This window comes from Malaclemys terrapin, chromosome 24, assembly GCF_027887155.1.
Source record: "Malaclemys terrapin pileata isolate rMalTer1 chromosome 24, rMalTer1.hap1, whole genome shotgun sequence".
NCBI classification, from domain to species: domain Eukaryota; kingdom Metazoa; phylum Chordata; order Testudines; family Emydidae; genus Malaclemys; species Malaclemys terrapin.
In genome coordinates this window covers 9,245,170-9,272,223 of record NC_071528.1, presented here as the reverse complement: position 1 = coordinate 9,272,223, position 27,054 = coordinate 9,245,170, and the positions used below count along the sequence as shown (strand labels likewise).

The 27,054-nt window shown below is 57.9% G+C and overlaps 1 protein-coding gene across 1 annotated transcript; it reads right to left on the bottom strand.

Moving 5' to 3' along the window:
• ANKRD24 (ankyrin repeat domain 24) lies at window positions 1-26,394 on the bottom strand. The gene is made up of 20 exons (XM_054013930.1): window positions 26,096-26,394; window positions 23,754-23,834; window positions 18,497-18,627; window positions 17,979-18,067; window positions 16,395-16,459; window positions 13,759-13,816; window positions 13,337-13,407; window positions 12,149-12,255; window positions 11,252-11,523; window positions 10,455-10,621; window positions 8,718-8,819; window positions 8,535-8,627; window positions 8,189-8,233; window positions 7,742-7,840; window positions 7,433-7,505; window positions 6,871-6,992; window positions 4,376-5,923; window positions 3,465-3,635; window positions 2,770-2,835; window positions 1-490 (listed from the first exon to the last, which is right to left on the bottom strand). Exons 1-20 carry the CDS (start codon window positions 26,147-26,149, stop codon window positions 413-415), a joined length of 3,492 nt encoding a protein of 1,163 aa, XP_053869905.1. The 5' UTR covers window positions 26,150-26,394; the 3' UTR covers window positions 1-412.
• Between the last annotated feature and the right edge of the window lie 660 nt (window positions 26,395-27,054).

The following is a 27,054-nucleotide window of genomic DNA, read 5'->3' as shown; positions in this document are numbered from 1 at the left end:
TGAGTGAGTATAAACTGTTTATTGCTGTGGATTCTCTGCTGAGAGACGCAGGCAGGAGCTGGTGAGTTACCGCAGCCTCTCCCCTTCTGCCCACCGAGCGAGGACGGGCCCCTCGCCCGGTTCCCCCGGCCCGTCTCGGAGGCTGCTGAGGTGAAAGCACCGATAGAAAGGGCAGCGTGAGCAGGGCCTGGACCTGCCACGAGGCACCTTCCAGCCACCCGCCCACGGGCACCTCCCACCACAGGCTGCCCAGGAACGGGAGCAAAGGCGCCGCCCCCGGGGTCACCCGGGTGCCTTGATCTCGGTGAGGAAGCGAGTGCGCAGGGCCTCGCCCCGCCGCTGGCCTCCAGCCGGTTCTGCGTGCGAGTCCCCGGCTCGGAACCAGGAACCGGGCTCCCTCGCCCCGGGGCGCTCATCTGCCTTGATCCTGCAGCCGCTGCATCATCAGGATCTGGTACAAGAGCCTCTGCACGTCTTCGTCCATGTGGCCCTGCAAAGGAGATGGAGGCGGGGAAATCAGCGGCTGCCCTGACTCCCACCCTCCGCCAGCCCCACTGGCTAAGGCAGGGCAGGACTGGGCCGACTCCAGTGGCAGCCAGCTCCGTAGGTGCCTGGCAACGGAGACGCTCCCGAGCCGAGCAGAGCCCAGACCCCTGCACCTAAGCCACGGAGACTGCCCTGCTCCCGCTCACACCCTAGGCCGGAGCACGTGGCCACGGCCGGATGCTCAGCGAGAGAATTCCTTCGTTCTGCGGGAAACGGGCTCAGGGTGCAAAGTTCAGCTCCAGATCCCAGAGGCCAGGGGAGCCCAGAGCTGGGGGGCTGGTTCTGGCCCAGTGCTACATTTCGGGAGCTCGGATGGAGGAGAAAAAGGCTGTTTCAATGTTGGTTTCCCTGCTTTTCACATACACTGTCAGACACACACACCTTGGACCTGCTGCACGTCCCGGGCACGGAGACGCAGGCGTCGCCATGTGTGCACCGCACGCCTCGGACACACCGCACGTCCCGGGCACGGAGACGCAGACGTCGCCACCTGTGCACCGCACGCCTCGGACACGCCGCACGTCCCGGGCACGGAGACGCAGGCGTCGCCATCTGTGCACCGCACGCCTCGGACACGCCGCACGTCCCGGGCACGGAGACGCAGACGTCGCCATGTGTGCACCGCACGCCTCGGACACGCCGCACGTCCCGGACACGGAGACGCAGACGTCGCCATGTGTGCACCGCACGCCTCGGACCCGCCGCACGTCCCGGGCACGGAGACGCAGACGTCGCCATGTGTGCACCGCACGCCTCGGACCCGCCGCACGTCCCGGGCACGGAGACGCAGACGTCGCCATGTGTGCACCGCACGCCTCGGACCCGCCGCACGTCCCGGGCACAGAGACGCAGACGTCGCCACGTGTGCACCGCACGCCTCGGACCCGCCGCACGTCCCGGGCACGGAGACGCAGACTGCGCCACGTGTGCACCGCACGCCTCGGACACGCCGCACGTCCCGGGCACGGAGACGCAGACTGCGCCACGTGTGCACCGCACGCCTCGGACACGCCGCACGTCCCGGGCACGGAGACGCAGACGTCGCCATGTGTGCACCGCACGCCTCGGACACGCCGCGCGTCCCGGGCACGGAGATGCAGACTGCGCCATGTGTGCATCACATGCCTTGGACCCGCCGCACGTCCTGGGCACAGAGATGCAGACGTCGCCATGTGTGCACTGCATGCCTTGGACCCGCCGCACGTCCTGGGCACGGAGACGCAGATGTCGCCACGTGTGCACCGCACGCCTCGGACACGCCATGCGTCCCGGGCACGGAGACGCAGACTGCGCCATGTGTGCATCGCACGCCTTGGACCCGCCGCGCGTCCCGGGCACGGAGACGCAGATGTCGCCACGTGTGCACCGCATGCCTTGGACCCGCCGCACGTCCCGGGCACAGAGTCGCAGACGTCGCCACGTGTGCACCACACGCCTGGGACCCGCCGCACCTCCCGGGCACGGAGACACACCGTGGCAAGGAGCGTGCACTCGACATACACACACACATAGGCATACACATGGCTCACAGGATCCTGCCTTCCGCACAAGTGTCCTTCCACCCAGCATGACCCACCAGCTCCTGTCCAATGTGTGCTGAGACCCTCTGCCCTTCCTCCAAACTCCTGCTCGACCCCGAGAGACAAGGCCAGGATTCCCCACCCCCAAGGAGCATGGCACTTCCAAGGTCACCTCCTTCTAGTGCTGGGGATCTCGGGGGCAGGGACAGAAATCGGGGGAGACTGGGATGTCGTTTTTGTAGGTCCACACAGGTCTAGTAACCACTGTCTGAAATGCTCGGAATTCAGACAATCATCCAATACACACCCATACACCCATTTATACTGACACACCCATGTGCAAACACCTCCACTTCCACTGACACACATGTGTGCAAACACTCACCCACCTATACTGACACACCCATGTGCAAACACCCCGCTTCCACCGACACACACGTGTGCAAACACACACCTGTTTATACCCATGTGCAAATACCCCCCCACTTCCAGTGACACAGCCACATGCAAACACCCACCCACACCCACTTACATTGACATGCACCCATGTGCAAACACACACCCACTTATACTGACACACGTGTGTGCAAACACCCACACTGATTCAGAAACACGGACGGATACACACAGAATAGCAAACGCACATGCCCAATCACCGCGAGATACGGCGCCCCCAGCCCAGCCCTGCCCCCTGTGCACTGACCTGAATCGCGCAGAGCAGGTGGCTCCGGTAGAGCGAGACGACCTTGTGGTGGTGCGTCTCCGTCTCCTGCAACCAAGGCGAGAGGTGGGGGAGTCACACTACAGTCCCAATGGGACCCGGCCACTCTCCGCTCACGGCCCCTCTGACCAGCGCCCCCCTGCCAGACACGGCACCGAGCTGGGGCCCGGAATCGGATCCTGCTCTGGCTCGCACACCGGATACAGCCGAGGGGAACCGGTGTCACTCCCCTTTGGTACCCAGCTAAAGCAACTCCCTCAGTGCAGTATAAAGATGCGGCTGTTTTAGCGCAGGGGTTACCGCTGGACCTCTGCTGTGACCAGGGACGGAAGGGCAGAAGGCATCGGGCCAAGACACACTGGCCCAGATCCTTAATGGTATTTAGGAGCCTAGCTCCCATGGGAGTTAGGAGCCTATTATAGCTTTGTGAGGCTGGGCCCCTGAATCAGCATGGTCCACGCAGACCTCGGAGCCAGCGACTCTGCGGCTTCCACCTGCCCAGACGGTGCCCCCAGGTCCCGAGCTGCACGTCAGTTTCCAGACGCAGCCGAGGTCAGCGCTTAGCCCCTGCTGTCCCCGAGCCCAACAGGGGACGAACACCACAAAGCCCAGGGACCCGCTCTGTGGCGGGCTCTGCTCCTCCCCTCTCCCAGGGCCAGCTGGTCCCGGATACCCACGGCCAGCTGCTGTTCCAAGGCCTTTATCGTGCCCTGCAGCTTCACCACCTCCTGCGGGTTCTGCTGCTTCTGCGGGGCCGCCTTGGGCAGGGCCCCCCCCTGGCCGGAGAGCTCAGACAGGCTGTTCAAGGCCTCCTTCAGCTTGAAGACTTCCTTGGACAGCTCGGTGATCTGCAAAGGCGAAGGGATCGGCCGGTCACAAAGGGTTGGCTGAGTTCACCAGGGCGGGTTAGAGTCTAGGGCAAAGTCTCGCATGATTACAGGACCCGCAGCGCAAGGGATTCCAAAGCCCAATTCCCCTGCGCCACCCTCCCGGCCAGCCCTCCACGGAGCCAGACCTGCTCGTTAACCCTTTGGTTGCTGATGCTTCCTCCTTTGGGGGCACCCGCATTCCACTGGGGCATCGGCCTTTTGGGCAGCAGAAGGGCGTGATCTGCTCTGGGTGGCAGATAAACAGCTAAAGAGCCAGCTGCACCAACGTCTGTTGCTGGCCAGCCAGCTCCCGTCCCTACTAGAGCCGGGGGGGAGGTGGGTTGGTCTCTTTTGCCACAAATGAGTTGTTTTCTTGGAGGTTTTTCGCTCCGTGACCAAAGATGGTGAAGAAAAATTCTGTTTCGTTTCCCTGGAGGAACCTCCCACTCTCACTTTCTCGCCCTTTTGCCTAGCAGAAAGACGTGCCAGGCAGCGGCGTTCCCCCTTCGAAAGAAACGTACATTTGGGGAATGCTGCACGGCCCCAGACCCACCTCTCACCCTCCTCACGTGGCTCTATCGCGGGCAGGGATCTGGGATCCCCAGACCCAAATTTTCACCCCTACCCATGGCTCTCTGGTGGGCAGGGCTATGAGGTCCCCAGTCCCACATCGAACCTGGCTCTCGCGTGGGCGGGGTATTGGGGAAGCCCAGACCCACCTTCCGGTCCTTCTCCTTGACCAGCTTGGCAGAGTCCTCGATGTGGCCGTGCAGCTCCTGGATCCGGCCCGACTCGGCCCGTAGGCTCTGCAGCTGCTTCTCGACGGCGGCCAGCTGGGCCTCGGCCGCGTGCTTCTCGCTCTTCATGAAGAGGGCCTCGCGCTGCACCTGGAACACCTCCGTGCACGTCTTCTCGTGCTTGCGCTCCAGGTCGCTCAGCTTCAGGGTCAGCGTGCTCACCTCTGCCTGCAGGCTGCACCGCAGCTGCTCGTGCTCCTCCCTGGGGACCGTGCCCTCCCGCGTGCTCGCCAGCTCGCCCTGCAGCCGCGCGGCCTCCTGGGCTTTGGCGGCCAGGTCCTGTTCCAGCTCCCGGGCTCTGGCCTTCAGCTCCCGGACGCTGCCCACCAGGGCCTCCTTAGCTCGGGCGTGCTCGGCCGGCGGGACCCACTCCCGCCTGTATCGCTCTGCCGCCTGCTGCAGCTCCCTCGCCTCCCGCTGGGCGGCGCCGTGGCTCTCCTCCAGCTCCAGCCGCTTCTTGTTGGACTCGGCCAACAACCGGCCCAGCTCCCCCGCCATTTCCTCCTGCTCCTGCCTGGAGATGCTCTCGGAAGCCAGATGCTCCTTCAGGGCGCTCAGCTCCTCCTCCTTCTTGCCCTGATCCTCTCGGAGCCGGGCCTGCACCTCCTCGTGCTGCCCCCTCAGCTTGTCTAGCTGCTCGCGGAGCTGCTGGTTCTCCTCCTCCAGCCTCTGGCTGTCTGAGAGGTGTCCCATCGCTCGCTGCAGCTCCCCGGCTCCCTCCTCCACCCTCCTCCTCAGCTGCTCCGCGTCTGCCTCCGCTTGGCGGCACCTCTCCAGCAGCTCGGCCTTCTCCGCGGCGGCTTCACCCAAGGAGACGCTGAGGGCCGCCCTCGTCTCCTCGGCGGAGCGGCCTCGACCGGCTGCTGCTTCCTGGGCGTCCAGGCGCCCCTCCAGGTCCTTCACCCTCTGGTCTCTCTCCAGCAGGGCCTCCTGGGCTTTCCGCAGAGCTGCCCTCACCGTCTCCAGCTCGCTCCCGGAGCTCTCCGCCGCCTCCGGCTCCTCCACGGACAGGATACCCAGGTGGATCTGCTCCCGCAGGAGCCGCACCTCGGCCACGGCCGCCTCGTGCTTCTCCCGCGTCTCAGCCAGCATTTTGGTCAGCTCTTCCACAGCCGCATCTCCAGCCCCTCCTTCCCGGCTGCTTCCTTCTGCCGGCACCCCGGCCTGGCCCGGCTCCTGGCCTTTCCCCTCGGGCTCAGCTGGGGCGTTACTCCTCTGCAGCGCCTCCTCTAGGGCCTGGATCTGCGCCTCGTATTCAGCCTTCAGCTGCTTGTAAGCCTCCACCGGGACTAGCTCGCAGGAGGGACCGTGGGGCCCGCTGCCTTCCAGGGCCTGCAGGGCAGCCTGGGCCTCGGCGTGCTGCTCCCTGAGCCGGTCGAACTCCGACTTGAGGGAGTCGTAGAGGACGATGGGGACGAAGTCTTCGGCCGGGCCCACGTCACTCTCGTCTTTCTCGTAATTCTCCAGGATCTGCCAAGGGCGGGGGGGGATAAAACCATGAGACTTCCTCACTGGGACCCCGAGACCCAGCTACGCAGGGGGATTACAGCAGCACAACAACAACGGTGCCGGCTGTATGGAGCGGCCCAGAGCTCCTGAGATTCTTCCCAGGGCCCGATCTCTCCTTCCATCAATTACACCAGTCCAGGTCCGCTGATGTGGGCGGAGTTACCCCTGATTTAAACCAGCATGGGAGGAGACTCAGGCCCTGTAGTTTAACTGCACAGAGGGCTACGATACAGCGACAGAGTTAGACAGCAGGGGCTTGGAGCCGAGCGGGTAAGTACAAGGCAAAGGAGCAAAGATTAGGCTACAAAGGTCGGGGGCAGACAGGAGAGAAGAGAAGAAGCTGGAAGATGACTTCAGAAGGCATCCCCACCAAATTCGAGCTGGGCCCTACAGTGAAGCAGGGAGCCTGCAGGGCCATTTGAAGGGGGTAGCGGGGGCGGCGGCATGGTCTGATGTCTCTGCACACACAGTAAGGCAGGTGGCGGCTTCCTGCACCTCCCTGAGTCTGGAGAGACCACGGAGAAGGGAAGAGCCATCGTGCGGTCAGGGAACCAGCGGGTCTGGAGGGCTCCCACCGAGATGGAGCAGGGGCAGCGGCACAGGGATGACAGCAGGATCGCGTGCAGGGGAGGAGAACTCAGTATGAAGGACGGTGCCAAGGTTACAGACAGAGATGGGGGCAGGTCGAGGTCTTTGCCGCGTGCTAGGGGTCAGAAACCTGCCAGCCGCATCCGTCACAAGGCAGCAGCCGCTGGCTCACCCAGCCCCCAGGCCCGTTGGGTCCCAGCCCTGCACGGGTACAATAAGGAGATGCTGGCCCTGGGAGGGGGACCAGAGAGGGCCTCCAGGGGATGCTAGCAGGGGAAACCCGAAGCGCGCAGCTGGCTGAAGGCGGGGGGAGCCGGTACCTGTATCTTCTCCAGCAGCTCCTGGTTTTGCATGGTGAGCGACTGCACCTGGCCCTGCAGCGTGGCCAGCAGCTCCTCCGTGGACAGACTCAGGGTCTTCTTGGACAGCAGCAGCTCTGCCCCTGAAAGAGCAGCAGAACCCCCGTCCCCACAAAGACCCATCACTAACTAACCCTGGTCCTTGACCCGAACAGCCCCACCCCTACCCTGAGAGCTGCCCCCTGCCACCACCAGCTTCCTGCAAAACCTTCCCAGGCATTTTCCAGCACAAGCCCAATCCTGCAAGGTGCCAAGGGCCCTCCTCTCCCATGGGAGCCGCTCACGGACCGCACCCTGGCCCAGGGCGGTGCTCCACCCCCCGGCAAGGGCTGGGCCTGGTGCACTGGTGGAGGGGCCTGCTACGGGCTTGGCGAATACAGCCCCGTCTTTTAGCCCAGGCAGCAGGAGCTCGTGCTTAAAGATTTGCAGAGCCCAGGGTCAGTGCCCGCTCTGCAGGGCACGCTCTGCCCCTCGCAGGGCCGTGCCCTCGGTGCAGAGAAGCAGGCAGGGCGCGATGACCAACCTGGGAATTCCAGCAGGTCCCCCTCTTCGTCCTGCAGCGTGTCGATGTCGTAGCTGGTGTTCTCCTTCTCGTTCTGGGGCACAGACAGGCAGGGAGTCAGGGACCCCCCCGAGATCACAGCTCCCCCCCCCGCCCCATTCCCTGTGCTCTCCCACGGCGCCAGTCACTGAGACAGGCAGCAGCTGATGCTAACCATGACAGCGCACTGTCCCTACCACAGCTGAACCAGCCTCAGGGAAAGTCCCACAATTCACTGGCCTCCTGCATGACTCAGTAAGACCTAGAGCTCCGTGCCCCCTGCTCTCCTACCTCCAGCAAGGACAGGCGGCTCCGGAGCACTTCAATCTCCTTCCCCAAATGCTCCTTTTCCCCCTCGCTGTCCGCCAGTTGCTGCTGGAGTTCCTTTATCTGGATCAGAGAATTAGACGCATAATTAGATCCGGACACTCGCGCTGATTCCCGTCCGTACCTTCCGAACTAGGTGGAGTGGATCTTTTACGAGGCCACAGAGCCAGACCAGGGCCCAGCAAGGAGCCATCTAGTCTGGTATCCTGTTCCAATGGTGGCAGATCCCAGATGCTTTGGAGGACAGATATCCCCTAACCTGGCACTCGCATCCCAAAATTTCCTCCTGACCCCCAGCTGATGACCAGTTTATGCCCTGAAGCATCCGCATGCAGCCGTTTTCCCTTCCCATCCCAGAGACCATCCGGAGCTCTCCGAGTCCAGTCTCCGGAGACATAACACCTGGCCTACCTGCTTCTCCATGGAGCGTAGGGAGTCCTCCTCCAACTCCAGCCGCTAGTGGGAACACAAGGAGAGTCCAAGACGGTTAACAGCAGCCTGGTCCTCCCCATGGTCATGCATCAGCAGGTCTGATCGTGGGCTCAGAGCCGCAAAATGGGCAGCCAGGCTTTCCCAGCCACGAGGTGTCCCCTCTCAATTACCTCCCCACCCACCTTGCCGGTGCAAGACCCTCTGGCAATAGCCAAGGTGAGGCCACAAGCAGCTCCCTTCCTTCCCATCCTCCTTCCGCCAACCCGCCCAGAAACCCGGCTGGGCTGAGCCTGGCCCTCGCGGGGCAGGGGAATCACATCCGTACCTCCCGCTTCTGCTCCAAACCCTTGATCTTCTGCAGGAACCGAGCCCGTTCCTGCCTCAGCCGGACGATCTCCTCGTAGGCCTCCCTGTCCTCCTGTGGGGAATCCCAGAGGCGGGGCAGTCAGGGGAGAGCAGTGGGTACCCAGCCTGCCCCATCCCGCTCTCCCTGCCAGGGGATCCTCACCGTGTCAGCTGGGGCAGGGCGAGCCCTTGCAGGCTTGGCGGTGACTATCCGGCTGCTCCGCTGTGTGGAAGGGGAGCTGTGCTCCGGAGAGTGTGGGGTGTGCTTGAAAACAGTAACAGTCGTCACACAGAGAGAACGAGGCTTAGCCAGTAACCCCCCCACAGCTCTCTTCCCGCAGAAGTCCCATTATGCCTTCCACCTCCCGCCCCAAATGGGCTGAATGGCTTCACACACCCGTGCGGGGATCGTTTCACCCGATACCCGGATGCAGCCACTTCTAGGGGGCAGCGGGGCAGCTGTTTCACACCCCACGTTGGTTATGGAAATGAAAGCAGAGTCTCGGACCCAACTGCAACCACAAGGGGGATTTCAGGGAGCGGGCTGGCCCTGTCGGCTGGAGTTTGGCCAGGACACTGGGACCGCCGCGTGATCGGAGCACTGCGCTGGGACTCAGGAGCCGTGTTCTGCCCCGATCTGCTGGGTGACCTTGGGCAAATTGTGCCTCAGTTTCCCCCGTAAAACAGGATGACGATACCGCTGACCTCCTTTGGAGATCTACACCCAAGTTTTGGGGGGCGGCACTTCCAGCATCATGGGGCCTCCTAATGAGACACAGACTCAGAGAAGAGCACCTCCTACTGCCTCACCATCTCCCATCCAGCCACTGACCAGGCCGGCCCCTGCTTAGCTTAAGAGACATGGCAGGGTCCCAACGCTCAGTGGCCAGGCAGCTGCAGCCAAAGAGGGGCTAAGACAGCGCTGGGAAATCCAGAGGAGGGGCGGGGGCTGGAGTGCTTGTTCTCCAGCAGAACCCCGTTATCAGAAACACACTGAGTGGTGTACCCCACCCTTGCCTGCGGACACCACGTCCACCACCGGGAAGGGGCACTTACCCAGTCAACAGCATACGGGGAAACCCTCTTTGCAGACCAGGGCAAGAGAAATTAACTAGACTCCCCCATCCCCAGCTGAGATCTACCCATGGCCTGCCAGTGCCAGTCTGCTGCTGGACCATGCCCATTTGTCAGAGCCAGGGGCACAAGCCTCACTGGCTGCCTGTCTCCCTCAACTGCCGAGGGACACAAGTCGATCATGCCTAGGAAAGACCTGGGGGAAGAGCTCGGTGCATTAGCAAGGTCCCATGGGGCAGGTAAACGCCTTAGGGCTGCACAGGGGAAGGATGGCACAATGATTAGGGCATTCGTCTAAGGCTTGGACGGCCCGGCTTCAATTCCCTTCTCTGCCACAGACTTCCTGGGTGACCCTGGGCACGTCACCCAGGCCCAGATCCTCAAAGGTATGTTGGTGACTCGTTCCCATGGAAATCAACGATTTGACCTTGAGGGACCCGGGCCTCAGTCTCCCCATCTGTAAAACGGAGCCCACAGCACAGCGGTGTCATGAGGATAAACGCGTTAAGGATTGTGAGCTCCCAGATGCAAGGGGGGTGGTGGCCAGATAAGCACTTTAGCGGCTCTATGGTCAAATCCCTTTATGTAGGTCCCCTCCCTCGCCATCTCAGCTGTGCCCCCGCCCCCATCGCTACATCCTGGGCGTGCACAAACGCTGCGACCAGCTTGGTTACTAGAGGGTGTGTCACCGCCACTGGGGAGGCTGCCTTGACCATCAAACACCACAGCCCTCGCCCGTCACAGGCTCAGGGACGCTCTCCTGCGGCTGCCTGCTGGGGTGTGGGGAGGGGAGGGGCGGGGGAGGCAGAGCCGGTGGCCCCCTCACCTGGCTGGAGGTGCCGGGGGGCGGCGGAGGGGCTTTCCTCTTTCTTGGGGTGCCGTTCCTCTCGCTGGGCAGAGACTGGCTCGGCGACGCTGTCTGCGGAGACACCGATGGGAGAGGGCTCCAGGCTCTCCCAGCAAAACCCGACCGGGGGGCGGGGGGGCAGCAAGCTCAGAAGAGCATCCCTAGGGGCTCCTAATCCCTCCCCACCACCCCGGTCCTCGAAAAGCCTCATGTTCCAGGAGGGCTTCGTGGGGCCTCTGTTCTCCCATGAGCCCGGAGAGCCCTTCCCCTGCCCTGGGAGGTGGCCAAGCCGGGTCAGGCCGGCCCAGTTCGGTGGAAGCCCCTGAGCGGTTGGACCGCGGGGCTCTCTGCTGGGCCAGGCCCCCTGCGTCTTTACCTGCGACGTTCGCTCAGCCGACTCCTCTTCTGTGGGAGGCAGAGGGGAGGAAACAGAAACCAGCAGGAGGTTAGAGGGGGCCGGGGGCACTGGCCACCCGTGGCCTGGTCCCCTCAGCTCGAGGAGAAGCAGACGGACACACAGACAGACCCCTCCCTGGGGCTCTGGGCTCCATGGTGCCATGCAAGCCTGGGACCCAACTCCCACCCCTCAGCAGACACCGCCCATCACTCTCCAGCACCCCCCTCTGGCCAGGCCAGGGAGAGGCACTTCCCATCCAGAGTTTGAGCGGCTGGGCGAGTAAAAGAAGGGGTGCCCCAGAGATCACCCCCACACATGCTCCCTGAGCCCACCCAGCAGAGTCGGGCCAGTCACCCCACCTGCAAAGCAAGGACATTACCGCCTCCCCCTGGGCAGGGGTGAGACGCTGCCGCATGGTGCTCTGAGACCTCGGGAAGGACGGGGTTTGGCCCAGGCACCTTACCGCTGGCCCAGGAGTGGCGCTGGGAGGCGTCCTGCAGGTAGTGCTGGATCAAGGCGTTCCCCGTGGCCAGGCCGTAGCGCGCTGCGTCCTGGCCCCTGGCGTCCACCAGGCCGACCCGCGCTCCGGCGTGGATGAGAACTTCCACCGTCTCCACGCTGCCGTTCTCACAGGCCAGCATCAGGGCTGTTCTACAACGGGGCGGGGAGAGAGATGGCCCCACTCACCCTCCGGAGCCAGCGGCATGAGGCTGGTGAACTGGACGGGAACCCGCATCTCTGCTGGGGCCAACTCTCCTAGCCTTTCTCTCCCGCTGCTCCTGGCCACTCTCCCCTCTCCGCCCCGAGGACAGGACTGCCCAGGTTTGCAATCAGACGCGGGGCAGCCAGGATATCCCGCAGCGACAGGCCGGGAGCGAGAACCCCGGCCAGACTCCAGCAGACACTGCACGGGGAAACCCCATCTCAAGGCGGGGAGCTCACCTGCTCCATCACCCTGCCCACACGGGGCAAAGGCGGGATCTGCACAGGCCGTTTAGGTTACGGCTTTGTAAGGATCTTCCTCACAGATCCACTTCCACACAGATCCAGCCAGTGCCTGCCTGACTCATCCCGACCCCCTCGCGTCAAGACGGATCCAGGCCCTGAGCAGCTCCCCCAGAGGTGGCCAGCTGGAGACCTCTGGCCCCTAGTCGGATCCAGGCTCTCAGTCCTGCCCACTGGTAGGACTCACTTCTCCGCCATGAGTCTCCTCACCCTCGCACTTTAACCCTCTCCTCTCAAGCCCCTGTTCCTTCCAGGGCCCTTCAGAGCTCACCTGCCTTGCTGGTCTCTGCTGTTCACAGCAGCTCCACGATGCAGCAGGTACCGGCACAGCTCCGAGTGGCTCATCTTAGCTGCCAGGATCAGAGGGGTGGAGCCATCCTAAAGCAGGGGCATGGAGAAGGAAAGTCAGTGGGGGAAAGCGGGGAAAGGATCAGCAGTGGGTATCGTGGCTCTGATACAGCCCTCTTCGCTGTCTGGTACCCACATCTTGGGAGCGTCCTCCCATCTGTCCAGCGCCAGACCCCACTGCAGACGGACGAGCCCATGGAGCACCCTGTCTCATCACCAGGCAGGCGGTCAGGGATGGACACCAATCCTTCCCTTAATCATCATGACACCTGGCTTTTCTATAGCGCTTTCCAGCAGGGGAACTCAAAGCATTTCGCAATCTTTAACCAGCCCACCCGTGAGGCAGGGCAAGGCTATTATCCCACTGGCCAGAGGGGGAGGCACAGGAAGTCTAAATGACTTGCCCAAGGTCACGCGGGAGGTCTGTGGCAGAGCAGGGAACTGAGCTCAGGTCTCCCAACTCCTAGGCGAGTGCCCTAACCACTGGGCTGTCCTTCCTGAGGCGGGACGAGATATTATTTTGTAAGGTGGACACCATGTGCAAAGAAAGCAAACTAAACAGAGATGTAAAACCCAGCGCATCTGGTGAAGATGCATCTGGTGAAAACCCAGCTCCACGAGCGGCATAAGCCACGTCTGCAGGAGAAGTTCTCCCACCAACATAGCGCTGTGCACATGAACGCTCATGGTAGTATAACTTATGTCACTCGGGGTGTGGAATATTCACACCCCTGAGCGACATAGATTTTGCCGAGGCCGTAGTGTAGATATAGCCTTAGATGCAAGATTCCTCTTCGCTTCATGTCCTTTAACACCAGCATTATTCTGTCTATCTCGGGTACTTACACAGCAACATCCATTAGGAGCTGAAGGTAAAATGGGTATATCTGTTATTGCTGTGTTCTGTTTAGCTGCTGCTGCGTTCCACCCAAGAAGTGGCTGCATTTCAGTGGTGGGTGAGGTGATCTCTGCACATCTGGGTCTCTGCTACATTACACCACCTTTCCAATGGAGAGTAAGGGGCACCTAGGCTTGTGGTGACTCTCTGTGCAGTGGAAATCAAACCCCTGAAGGTCAACAAAGCATAAACCTGATGGAAAGAACCACCTACCTTGTCCTTGGTATTCAAGGAGGCCTTGAAATCGCAGAGAATCTCGGAGCATGAGATGCAGCCGCTGACAGCTAGAGAGGAAGAGAGAGGCTGTGAACCCCTGCTCGCTGCCCCTCCACACCCCTCCCCATTCCCCCATGCCAGGATCTGGCCCAGAAATGGCAAATCCCAAGGTACTACACTGGAGAGAGCATACTCTTCTGTCTAGGGGGACTGGATCCACGTGGCCCCATCACCATGGAATCTGGGCACATTCCTGGCCCTCACTCCCCTGTGCAATCACCCTTCTGCACAGCCACCTGCCTTTGAAATCCTCACTATAAGTCAAGTTACCGGCGGGCAGTTTACCCAGCTGATTTGACACCCGCGTTTAAGATGGGGGAAGGGGAAGATGCAAGTGGGACGGAGGGTCCTCGGCTGACCTGCATGGTGGAGCGCTGTCCAGCCGTTGCTGTCAGCTCCATCAACCGGGCAAGATGCCTAATGGGCAGAGAAGATAGTGAGTAAAGAACAGGGGACAACCACCTTCCCAGTGGTGTGGGAGTTAAAAGAAGAAGAAGAAGAAGAAGTGGGTCATTTGTCAGAGAGACCCATGGGTAGGTACGACTCTGTGTCAGCAATTCTTGTCAGGCCTGACATATTCACTACACCTAACACACTGTTGTCATGATATACACCCAAAAGGTTGCCTGTAATAAGAACGGCCATATTGGGTCAGACCAAAGGTCCATCCAGCCCAGTATCCTGTCTTCCGACAGTGGCCAATGCCAGGTGCCCCAGAGGGAATGAACAGAACAGGGAATCACCAAGTGACCCATCCCCTGTCGCCCATTCCCAGCTTCTCGCAAACAATACATCAATGGAAAACTAATAACTCACCGATCATTAATATTCTTGTGTGATGTATGTATGGGGTGCGTACAAAGAGTTATATGTACTAGAATATTGTGCTTAAAATGTGTTGGGCAAGCAATCCATCAGACCAGTCTGCCTGAGATAAAGGAATGTGTATTTGCTTGTCTGACCAGCCTGGTTGTCAGGCAGAGACAATGAAGCTACGTTTACATAACAGATAAACCAAGCCACCAACCTAGCAAGTGGAGGAGATAGCTTCCAGGACAAAGACAGGGGTCTGAACCTCAAATGATAAGCAGTTGACTCAGCAGTTTACATTACTGTATTATCAAAGTGTCGCAGGTACGGTCTTTTATGAAAGCCTATGACAGGAGAGAGAACCTTGGTCTGGGTTTAGTTGTCAAAGAATACATTGCAAAGGTTTCCTGGATTCTAAAGAGAAAGGGGAGAGAACTCCGTAGTGGTCCATCACTTGGGGGATTCAAGGGGGCAGATCTCTTGAAATCACAGAAGGTTGAGCCCTTCAACCAAGAGGGCTGACGTTTCTGGGAACTAAATTTAGGTGAGAAACCTACTTGGGCCAAGACTGTAACTTTCTCAAATCAAGTTTTAGTCTTAGAGGCATCTTTTTACTTCTGCTTTGTTTGTAAGCCGTTCTGTCTTTGTTCCTTACATTTGGGATCACTCAAGCCTCTGACTTTTTGTTTAATAACCCTGTTTTACTTTTTCTATAAACCAATGCAGTGCTGTGATTGAAATCAGCGTGTTTGTCAAACCCCAATTAAATGAATGAGCTGCCGTATATTGAGTCTTCAGAGGGGAACCAAGTTAATAATTTCTCTGTGTTCCAGGAGAGGGCTGGATGCTGTAGAGGCAGGCGGTTTTGGGGAAATTCAGGACCGGGGTCACTCTGCAAACAGTACCGGGGAGATGGAAGCCGGGGTGTGACCCGCATGCTTGTCTGCTGGCCGTGAGCCACAACCGCACAGGATTCCAGTCACCCAAAACGTCACAGGTAAACTCACCTGAACTAAAAACCACATTCCCCACATGAGAAGTGGATAAACTCCCTTTTTTACCCTCGACTACACTACCGCACCTTATTCACAGCACCAAGGCACTGCTGCTCTGCAGTGACACCTTCAGCAAATCCCTGGCTGGCTCAGCAAGGCACCGTCTGACGTCACCCACAAAAGGAAGGGTAACTGGCCAGGATCAAGGTCCCCTTTTCCATGCAGGTGCCCACCCCTGTAATGCGAAGCAGCGAAGTTCTGTTGTGTGCAGTCACACAGTCAGTAGGGAAGGCAGAAGAGAAAGGCTGAGGGGTGGGATGTATTGACCTAAACTCTATCTTGCTGACTTATTCATGTAATAGCCTCTGGAGGAGACCAAACAGCTCAGGGGGTCATTCATGGACTGGACAGAGCTGGTCAGAAAATGGGATTTTCCCCCAGGGAAAATTTTGATTTTTTTCACCAAAAATTTGCACACTGAAAGATTTTGGCTGAAAATTTTAAATGTCTCAAATGCTGCCATTGTGCCTCGTGGGAGTTGTAGTTTGGGTGCCCCAGGCTCACATTCTCTTCTATAGGCAGGGCTGCCTGGTCGGACTACAACTCCCATGATGCACCATGGTCTCCCTTCTTAGCGAGGGGAGGCAGGTCAATCATGGGAGTTCCCGGCCATAGTGCATCAAGGGAGACATAGTCTGGCCAAGGAGCTCAGCCTAGAGAGGAAAACAGGGACATGGCAACTGAACTCCCATGAGGCACTGTGGCAGGATATCCCAATCAAAATATTTTGGTTTTTGAGGGATTCCGGTTTTTTACACACACAAAAACACAAACCAAGTTTTTCCCCGGAAAGCAGACACTTTTCACAAAACACTTGGTCAACATCCCAATTTTCCATTGAAAAACAGTTTAGACGGCAAACGTTTGACCAGCCCTAATATGGAGATTTCACACCTAGATGGCAATTCTAACCCTGCCTAGGTTGTTCCCTAGACTGAAAGGTCGCACGGACAATTTCCCTGCGTGGCCCGGAGCTTCCGCAGGAGGAGAACCCTATGAGGGCTGCTAGATTCCCCACAAGCTCCCTGTACCCTGATCTCCAGCCCTCGGTGCTTCAACACCAACAATGGACAGACACATCCCTCCCTGTCGAACTCCAGGTTCCCACTGCTCCTGCTTGGTTGCCTTACCTGCAGCAGTTTGCTCACGCACTGTGGGTGGCCGTGTTTCGCGGCCAGGTGGAGCGCATTGTACCCTGGAAAGAGACAGACTGGCAGGTCAAGAGGTAATCATAACGATGGCGATACTTTATACGTGCACCCAGGGAGATCAAAACAAATCGTCAGCATCAAACAATTTCTTCTCAACCCCTGCCCCCCCACCCCGAGACAGGTAATCGACATCCGTGGATCACGTCACCCACCACCAAATTGCAGCCACTTCTGGGGCAGGACGCAACAGCTGGTTAATGGTTCACAGCAGCGCTACGGGGTGGCTTAAGAAATGGGGACTCCTCTAGCCAATAAGAACTGCACAAGAAAGGCAGGGAGATAATACAATTTGCCAGGCTGGACTCTGACTAGGAATCCAGGGTTAACTCTCCTAGCGTGACGAAAAGCACCATGGAATCAGGTCTGGAATCATTGTACGGAGTCAGGAGCCAAACAATAGGAAATCCAGCAGCACGACGCCCCCTAGCACCCTGCTGGGGTACTACTTTATTATCAGCTTGGGAGAAAAAGAACATTGCTCACTGAATCACCAACACCCCTTTCCTGCAACACCTCAGTGGCCCATGTAGAGCACCTGACATCCAAAGAGCAAACTGGCCAGCCCTTGCTTAGCTTGTGAGATGCAACAAAAGCCCAGCACAAAGCAGGCTGCAGGATCTCATTGAAGCTATTCCTATGGTGTACATTTTAAAATATCGAGACCATTTTTATTTTGAGTCTAAAGCATGCAGAGGAGACGCCCATACCCCTCCTAAGAGCACCATAGAACACTCTAGTATGTGGAAGCTGTTGGGGCCGGACATGCCTTTTACACACACTACCAGAACCAGGGCCGGCAATTAGCAAGCGCGTGATGATTCTTATCCACCTGGGACACAGTCCATTCCGGTTAGAACTGTGGTGGAATGCCGGGTCCCCAGGCTCTGACAGACACAAGATTTCTCACTGCCCCTTTCATAGGGTGACCAGAGGTCCCGATTTTATAGGGACAGTCCTGATATTTGGGGCTTTTTCTTATATGGGCTCCTATTACCCCCCACCCCCTGTCCTGATTTTTCACACTTGCTGTCTGGTCTCCCTTCCCTTTCGCCTGTGCTCCGCTCAAGCCTGCGGGGTAGTTTTTAAAGTAAGACTGCTGAGCGGTTTTGACACCTTCTTTCCAAGGACCTCCAAGTTTACTCAGCGGCTGAGTCAGAGATTACAGGGATTTGGAGAGATCCGTCCCTTTTAGCCCAGGGGAGGGCTGGCAAACGACCAGGAGAACAATGAAGATTGGACTACAGGATCCCAGAGGAGCCTGCCACCCCTCAGAAAGGGGAAGCTTGGCAGCTGCACAGGAATGGGGTTGATCCTATGGCTGGGAAACACAGAAATGAGACAGGGCACAGATCCATTAGGTCCCATTTAACTCCTACCCCCCTTGGACAGCACAGGAGCGGTCCCAGCAGAATGTTTTCTACTGCTCTGTCCAGTTCGAAATGGCCCAAGTCAACGTCCGCACTGTCACGTCACATCAGGGCGAAGTCGGCGCGCGCTGCCTACCCGAGCTGTCTATGGTCGTGGCGTCCGCTCCGTGAGCGAGCATCACTTCCAGGCAGTCCACGTTCCCTCTCATTGCAGCCAGGTGGAACCTGTGGCACAGCCGGGAAGTTCCCGTCACCATTCATACTCCAGAGATCCCTCCCGCCACTACCCACACGCTGGCTCTGCTTAAAAGGCCAGAGTCCAAGAAGTTTCTGTATTTACTAAAAAAAACCCAACTCGTGACTAATCTGTTCCCTTGCCAATCTTTTCCCCTCTGGTTTGTTTTTGTAGGGTTGCTGATCAACTCTTGGCCACACCCACTGGTTTGTTACCATAGGGCCGCTTGTGACTAGGGGGACTGTGAGAAGCAAAGCATGTGAGAGAGCAGCCTTGGGGTTGCTCTCACATATGCCACAGCCCAGGCAAGGCCCCATGCTATGGGGAGTACAACGGTGCCTTAAAGCTATCACCCCAAACCCAGAGATGGGGGGAACCGAGACTCTGGCCCAGTCTTTTTAGCAGGGGAAGTGACTCACGCGGATTTGCCCTCCGAGTCCAGTTTGGTGGGGACCAGGCCCTTGCGGAGAAGTAGAGACGTCACCTTCTCGGGGTCGTTGTAGTCCACGGCCTGTAGGAGCTTCTCATCATTCTTACCCCAGTCATGGCTCTGAAACCCAAACAGGGGCAAAATCAGGGACTTTGGAGCCCTACCACAGCCTGCCGGAAGGGGAGGGGGAAAAGGATACATCCAACAAGTTGGGATGCTAGCCTGGGACCTAGGAGCTCCGGGTTCAATTCCCTGCTCTGCCACAGATTCCCTGTGTGACCTTGGGCAAGTCACTTAGGCCTAGATCCTGCTGTTGGTGACCGCTTTTGAAAAACGGCTTTCCTTCTTTGACGCGGTGCTCACAAGCCAGTCCCTCCAGCCTCTCTGCGGGTTTGCTGCTCTTCTCTGAACTCCCTGCGGTTTGGCTGGCAATGGGGTTCCAGGGAATCCCAGCTGACATCACGCTTTGATCTCCGTGCCTGCCAGAGACGTTTTCTTTTTGTCTTGTAATCAGCTTTGCATTGAACTTTTCTGTAAAACGCTGAGAATACACTGGTCTGCGTTGCAAGCTGCCAACACCTGGGAACCAAGTGAACTGAGCTCCACCGAGAAAACTCTCAGCAGAATTTGTGGGAACACGTCACTTTCCATCTCCCTCCCATGCCACCAGATTAAAGAACCCCTCTTGTGGGTTTCATCCCTTGCTTGTCTCCCTGCAGCCAAGATGCAGCCACAGTTCCCCATTAAGGTCCTGATCCTGCAAAGACTTACGTAGTTGCTTAGATTTGCACACCACGGTGCATGCAGCACGCAGCTAAGCATGGGCACAAACTTTTGCATACTCAGGGCCTAATCACCATCACCCCATCGGGGCAGCGGGGTCCACATTTGCTCTCCCCGGGTACCGAAGTGCCGGGGTGCAGGTTTAATTGAATGACACCAAGCACGGGTGGAGGGAAAGCACTGACGCTCCTAATTAAATCCAGAGGGTGGCTGCCTATAAAGGACAATTCTGCTGCGGTAAAAATGGGAGTCACCTTTCGAGAGTGGAGAATGTCATCGATTCCTGCAGGCTGGTTCCTAAACCACTCCTAATCCCAGGGCCCATACAACTACTAGCCACCTTTGATGGTCCAGCCCTCAGCACCCCGGGCCGCACTAACAACACCAAGCTGGATGGGTGCTGGGCCCTGCAATTCATCCTGAAATCAACAGAACCTGCAGGCACCCAGCTCGTCTCTGGAGCACATCCCACTAGGAACAGCTGCCTTGTTCTTCAAGATCTCATTGACGTGAGCTCACGCTGGTGCCAGGACCCTAGAGTAACCCCTGGACAGGGAGGTGGGGGCAGGGCATGGGGGTGGGGGATCAGCCTTCCGGGGATGAGGAAATTGATGGGTAGACTGGGGTCAGGGGCAGGGGGTGCATGGAAAACCCGGAAGGGGGAGGGGGGGTGCAGGGGCAGCCCAGGAAGGGGATGGGGAGAGAGGTGAACATGGTGCAGCACAGGGAGAGGGAGGGGAGGAGGCACCACCTGGAGAGGGGGGGCAGGAGGGACATGCACAGCTTAGGCAGCTGGAGGTGCAAGTGCCAGGGAGGGCAAATGCACCCCAGAACTGGGGGGACAGGGGCATGTGCTCCCTGCAGAGGTGGGGGTGGGGTCAAGGGGTGCATGGGCAGCCCGGGGGACAGGGGGTGCATGGGCAGCCTGGCTGGGGGGCAGGGAGGGCATGTGCAGCCTGGGGGGGATCCAGGGAGCAGGGGGTGCATGGGCAGCCTGGGGGGGGCTGGGGGTGCCTGGGCAACCTGGGGGGGCTGGGGGACAGGGGGTGCATGGGCAGCCCGGGGGGGGGGCTGGGCAGCCTGGAGGGGGGTTGGGGGACAAGGGGTGCATGGGCAGCCCGGGGGGGGGCGGCTGGGCAGCCTGGAGGGGGAGCCGGGGGGCAGGGGGTGCATTGGCAGCCCGGGGAGGAGCTGGGGGGCGAGGGGGTGCATGGGCAGCCTGGCCAGGGAGCAGGGGGACGGGGATGTATGGGCAGCCTGGCTGGGGAGCAGGGGGTGCATGGGCAGCCGGGGAGGGGAGCTGGGGGGCGAGGGGTGCATGAGCAGCCAGGGGAGTGAGCCGGGGGACGGGGGTGCATGGGCAGCCGGGGGGGGGAGCCGGGGGGTGCATTGGCAGCCGGGGGGCAGAAGGTGCATGGGCAGCCCCGGGGGGAGCCGGGGGGCAGGGGGTGCATGGGCAGCCAGGGGGGGAGAGCCGGGGGGCGGGGGTGCATGGGCAGCCCCGGGGGGCAAGGGGTGCATGGGCAGCCGGGGGGGGGGAGCCGTGGGGCAGGGGGTGCATGGGCAGCCGGGGGGGGAGCCGGGGGGCAGGGGGTGCATGGGCAGCCGGGGGGGGGGCAGCCGGGGGGCAGAGGGTGCATGGGCATCCCCGGGGGGAGCTGGCCCGGTCCCCGCGCCGCAGATGCCCAGCGGGAGCAGGCGGCGGCCGGGCCGGGCCGGGGAAGGTCGGGCGGGACGTACCGCGAAGGAGGCGGCCGCGCAGAGGCAGATCTGCTTCATGGTGCCCAGCAGCGGGCGGGCCGCCATCCACCCGCCCGGATCCCGGCGCCGCCGCCGCCCCTCTGAGCCGGGCTCCCGCGGCAGCTTCAGTCACAGCGGCGGATCCGCCTCCCTCCCTCGGCCGGCGGCGGGGGAGCCCGGGCGGCGCCTGCCCCCTGCCTGCGGAGAGAGCCGGGCAGAGCCGCCACGGGCGGGGGGAGCCCCCCATACCGACCCCCCCCCCCGGGCCAGGCAACGGAGAACCCACCGCCCCAATCCGGGGAGCAGAGACTCTTTCCTCCTCTCCCCACCCCCAAGCCAGGGGATCAGGGACCCCAGGCAGGAAGGATCCCCCCAAAACCAAAGCCAGGGCAGCAGAGACATCCCACAAGCCAGGGGATCAGGGACCCCAGGCAGGAAGGATCCCCCCCAAACCAAAGCCAGGGGAGCACAGGCACCCCTCCCCCAAGGATTCCCACCCCAAATCAAGGGGACAGTGACCCCAGGCCATAGGGATGCCCACCCCCAATATTGTTTTACGAACAACATCGGCCTGTGACCCTGTTGAGGACACTGGCGTCCCTGTTTCCATGTGGCTCTGAATACGGCTGAAGCAGTTTGGATGCCTACTTTGGAGTAAAGTATCAGAGGGTAGCCGTGTTAGCCTGTATCCACAAAAACAACAAGGAGTCCGGTGCCACTTTAAAGACTAACAGATTTATTTGGGCATAATCTTTCGTGAGTAAAAAACCCACTTCGTCAGATGCAACTTTGAATGATACTTTGGAGTGATCAGAGTCATGGGGCCAGGAATCACGGGCTAAGGCTGGAAAAATCCCCCTAAATCATGCTGTGACAGGATGCACTGGGACTTCCAGGATCCCGGTGAGCAAAGGGTTAAGCTCAGCTTGGCCTTGCTCAGATGCCCAGGGGAAGGACCCTACATTAGTTGCTAGGAAGGAGTTGGGGGGAGAATGTCTGTGGGAAGGGAAGACTGTCCAGAGGCATGGGGCACGCTGAATGTTACCCTTTGAGGAGAGGACCTGTTGTTTCCTGCTGAGCCATCCCACCAGTTAATAGGTTTATAGGACAATGTTCTACACTAACGCGATGTGATCACTACACCTAGCACTTTGTACGCTTGTGATCCATAGAGCTACAAAGGGGATAAGTATCGTTATTCCCCTTACATCGACTGGGGAAACTGAGGCACGGAATTGCTAAGTGACTTTTCTGGAGGCAGACAGGGAGTCAAGGAGAGGGGGCTTCCACTGTGCTGCTCCGCTTGGAAACTTTAAATTAAAAAGAAAAATAGTACCAACGCAAACCTATTTAGCTGGCATGTGGACACAGTATCCGGTTCCTCAGATGAGAGCTCTGTGTCTGGTAGGTATGAAATCTGCAGCCCTGGCACCCAGATGGCAAAGTTAGAAAACTCTCTCTCTGCCTTCTAATTGGAGGTTGTGTTTTTGTTCCGAGCTCCATTTCTCTGCACATATGGGGGATCCACAGACTGTCTCCTCCAGAGCTTCCCATCAGCTCGGCCTTTGCCTTCATCTTACAGCTGGGAGGGGAAGCTCTGTGTTATCCACACTGCATGCACAAAGCTAAAGCTGGTGCTCTGGATGCCTCCTTTGTTGCTAAATAATTGAAGAGTGTTGATTTTCTGTCTCCTAGGCTTAATTCCGCCCCAGTGGAAACCTGACTCGCTTGGCTCTGCCGATCTGGAAACCTGAGTGAGAAACCTCTCCTATACCATGGCAAGCCGGCGACCCTGTTCTGTCGGACTGGTCCCCCCAGCAGCAGCTGGAGAGCTCTCTGTGCCAGGTGGAGAGCAGACATCACTGCAGGTCTGGCGGATCAGTGAGTGCGCGTTGGTATCCGTGATCCTTGAGCATGCACCTTCTTTGTGTGAATGCAGTACAAAATCCCCAGACCTGCAGCTGGCTTTGCCAAGCACAAGGATCTGTCTATGCGGAGTTGGCTGTAGAATTGTGGCCTAAAATTCCACCTGGGCTCCCCACCTCTACCTTGAAGTGAGGTTCTTACCCACGAAAGCTTATGCTCCCAATACTTCTGTTAGTCTCAAAGGTGCCACAGGACCCTCTGTTGCTTTTCACCTCTATGTTGTTTCTGCCCTTTACTTTCCTTTATAGATCTCAGTGTCAGAAGAGATTTCAGGAGGTCATTTAGTCCAACCTCATACTCCAAGCAGGACTGATCCCCAGACAGATTTTTGCCCCAGATCCCTAAATGGCCCCATCAAGGATTGAACTCATAACCCTGGATTTAGCAGGCCAATGCTCAAACCACTGAGCTATCTGTCCCCTTTAGCCTCTTCTTCATACAGATGGGGCCCAGAGCTCTTCCCAAGCTGACTGTATGAAACACACTCTTTGTGACTCCTCGGTGATGGACCGGGAGTGGATAATGCTGCATCCAGTTGAAACGGCCGGGGGGGAACTTAGGTTGCTAGAATTTAAATGACCCAAGCTGTCATTTGGCCATGGGTGGCAATACCCTCCCTCTTGCAAAAATGTCTTTCATGATCACAAGCAGCCACGGTTTCTGTTCATTTCTCATTGGAGAAACAGCACCTCCAGCAACACAGTGTCCACTAGCATCATCCTGGGGCATCAGTCTGGCAGTGCCACAAAGGAGAGCGCCCCCTACTGAATCACCAGCCCCCCTTCAGAAATACTCACTTCAGTCTTCTTAAACTTGGCCTTCAGGCTTTTCATGTTGGCTTGAGTTCTCACGCTCTGTCTCTGTTTCAGGGGAAGTCTCTGAACAAGGAACATAATGATGTTTTAAGGTACGAGTGAAGCCTGGTCTCTCTATCGCAGGGGTTCTCAAACTGGGGGTTGTGACCCCTCAGGGGGTCATGAGGTTATTACATGGGGGGTCGCGAGCTGTCGGCCTCCACCCCAAACCCCGCTTTGCCGCCAGCATTTATAATGGTGTTAAATATATAAAGTGTTTTTAATTTATAAGGGGGGTCACACTCAGAGACTTGCTGTGTGAAAGGGGTCACCAGTACAAAAGTTTGAGGACCCCGCTCTATCAGAAGCTAAACGCCGGGTGTAAATTCAAACATTCCCACCTCTCCCCACATCCCAGTGAGGCAATCAAAACTCTTTCAGTGTTTAAAGGTGGAGCTGCCTCCCGTTATGATACATGACACCAGACCAAGCCACTCAATAGACTGCTGTGTACGAGCAGTGGGAAGACATGGTGTAGCACAGAACGGTGCTCGGCTCCATCCAAAAATTCAGACTCATGCAACCTTTCTTTACTGACTTGTCACCAAAATGAGCCAAACCTTAGGGCAGTGGTTCTCCACCTATTTACCATTGTGGGGTGCATATGCAGCTCTCTGTCTTATGTGGGCCACATCCACACAACATATATACTCCCTGGATGGCCCTGAGGATGTCACATGGGCCGCAAGTGGCCGCAGGTTGAGAACCACTGGCTTAGGGGATGCCAGATGCTGATTTCAAATGCACACGTCCCTTCTCTTCCATTTGTTTGCTCCTACCAGCATCAACTGCCTCGGAACACTTGACGTTTGATTTCTCGCTTGTACTTGGCCGGCATAGGGACCTGCCAGCCTGTCACTCTGTGCTCTGCCACTGAGATGCATCAAGTCATGTGATCTTTCCATCAAGGTACCATTAGCCTGTATGCTGTGTTAGAAATGGGGTGTCTCGTCCTCTGGGCATATCATGTCAGGATGCACGCCACACCGTGTCCTGTTACCCTAGCCTCTGCCTAGTTCCCTGCACACTATATTACGTGTACTTCTAGTGCACCTGAGGCTCTCAAAGCATTTTAGAGCCAATAAATGAAGCCTCAGAACACTCGTTAGAGTTAGACGTTCTTATTTCCATTTTACAAGTGGGGAAACTGAGAGACGAAGCTAAGAGTTGCCCAAGAGTGACTGGCAAATTGGTGGTAGAGCTGGGAACAGAAACCCTGAGCCCTGATGCTGAGTTCTCTGCTCTAATCACTAGATAGCACTCTCTCCCTCCTCACCCCACACTGGATTGTTAAATTTGCCTGGGCCGTGCCTTCTGCGGTGCCGAGGCAACCTGCCAGGAGAGGAACTGACTCAATGCAGCATGGCATATTGGTATTGCCTTGTAAACATCAAGATCGCTCTCTTTCATAGGGGAACGTGCCTCCTTGCTAATCTCGCTATTCTCAGCAGCTTTGTAGGGTCCCCTTCAGGACATGTCTACTGCCATGGGAACATGCCTCTCTACGGAGTGATTTATATGGCTTAATATATTCGACCGAACACTTACTGAGCTCCAGCAGCAGAGAGTCCCTCGTTTCTGATCTTAAATATGTGAAACCTGCATTGGAAGGGCTCAGCAGAATGGGGTGGCTATTCACTCAGCCCTGGGGCCTTTCCATCACCCCTCCCAAACCCCTTCCCTACCTTGCTGATCGTCCTGAGCGCGGCAGGGCGGGCTCCTTCTCCCTCTCGCTCTGTTCTGCACCCAGGGCAGAAGAACCTGAGAAGTGTCTCCTTACTTCAGTCTCATTGAAGGAATCTCACGCTATCGGAGGTGGGGAGCTAGCTGGTGTCGCCACCAATGAGGACAGGCAAGGGGTGGGACTTAGCTGCAGTGGGAATTAAGTTACTCACCTGCTACAGGTACAGTTACCTCTCCAAAGCAGGATGTTGCTCAGTACTGGGTGGTGGCGACAGCACTTGACTGAACACCTTTCTGTGCATAGGGGCGGCCTAGCCCAGTTACGAGTACTCAGCAGCTCTCGACTCGTGACAGGCCTTATACATCTGCCTGGCTGCTTCGTTTCACTTTCTGCTAGCTCCCAACAACCAGGCTACATAGTCTCTGTACCTTTAAGGACCTGGAAGGCAGCAGCAAAAGGAAATGGTTCACCTGCCCCAGGATCTCGTTCATTTAGGCCCAACTCGGAAGTTAGGAGCCTACGTACCTTTGAGGATCTGGGCCTTATTTCTTTAGGCCGTGATGCTGCAAGCTACTTCCTGTGGGTGGATCCCAGCACTTACCTGGAGCCCCACTGAAATCCATCGGCCAGGTTCTGTGCGATCACAGACGCCCATCCACGTGGAGCAGCTTGGTGGATCACGGCCTTCGTTTGTTGCGTGAAATGTTCCCCTTCGGCGTGAGTTCCAAAGGCTCGGCTCCACAAAGGTAGTTAGGGTCGGAACTTCGATTGCTTTCAATGGATATTAGGAACCTAAATACCTTTGCGACTCTGGGCCAAAATGTTTAACCATTTTATTCAATGATGTGTTTCCTTTTTCATAGCGCCTTTCAACTCAGGCTCTCCGAGGGCTGAGTCTGCCTCACACAACCCCACTGTGAGGTGGATATTATTTGCCCCAAATTTACAGATGGAGTAACTGAGTCACAGAACAGTGATATGACTTACCCAGGATCACTGCATGAAGCAGTAGCAGAGTGAGGAATAAAAATTAAGTATCCTGACCCCCCCCACCCGACCCAGTCCCATAATCACTAGATAATGCTATGGCCCTGCTTCTGTGCAGATGGACCCCCTACACCTAACACAGAGTTTCTTGCAGGATCGGGCCCTGTGTTTTCTAATCATTTATTTATTTTCCTATAACAACCATAGCATGGTGGGCATGTTGTATATGGAGAAGGAGGTTCATTCCCTGCCAAAAAAAGGTACAGTCAAAATGTCTCTTGGAAAATATGACGGGCAAAACACACCAGAACCCAGACTTTATTATAGTGAGGGACTTGCGTGTGGACTTGCATTTTCCTTGGGAGATGTCTAGAAATAGCCTGAGAAGGCCAACACTCAAAACCGGCTTTGTCTTCACCATATGGTTAATAGGAGAGAGCATGCGGGCCACATTTTAGGATCCCAGAAGATACATTTTAGGACTTTGTAGCTACATTCTGGGCATTCCACGGACCCCCTTAAAAGCGAAGCCAACGCTGGTGAATTTATTGCATATCTGGTGATATTTGGGGT

Bases quoted from the DNA above. Each gene is read 5' to 3' on its own strand.
- ANKRD24 (XM_054013930.1), bottom strand. From the start codon at position 26,149: ATGGGCGTCTGTGATCGCACAGAACCTGGCCGATGGATTTCAGTGGGG. The intron at 16,460-17,978 runs GTAGGCAGCGCG...GTCTCTTTCCAG, and splicing joins CACGACCATAGACAGCTCGG to GGTACAATGCGCTCCACCTG. The intron at 6,993-7,432 runs GTTGGTCATCGC...CTGCTCTTTCAG, and splicing joins GGACCTGCTGGAATTCCCAG to GGGCAGAGCTGCTGCTGTCC.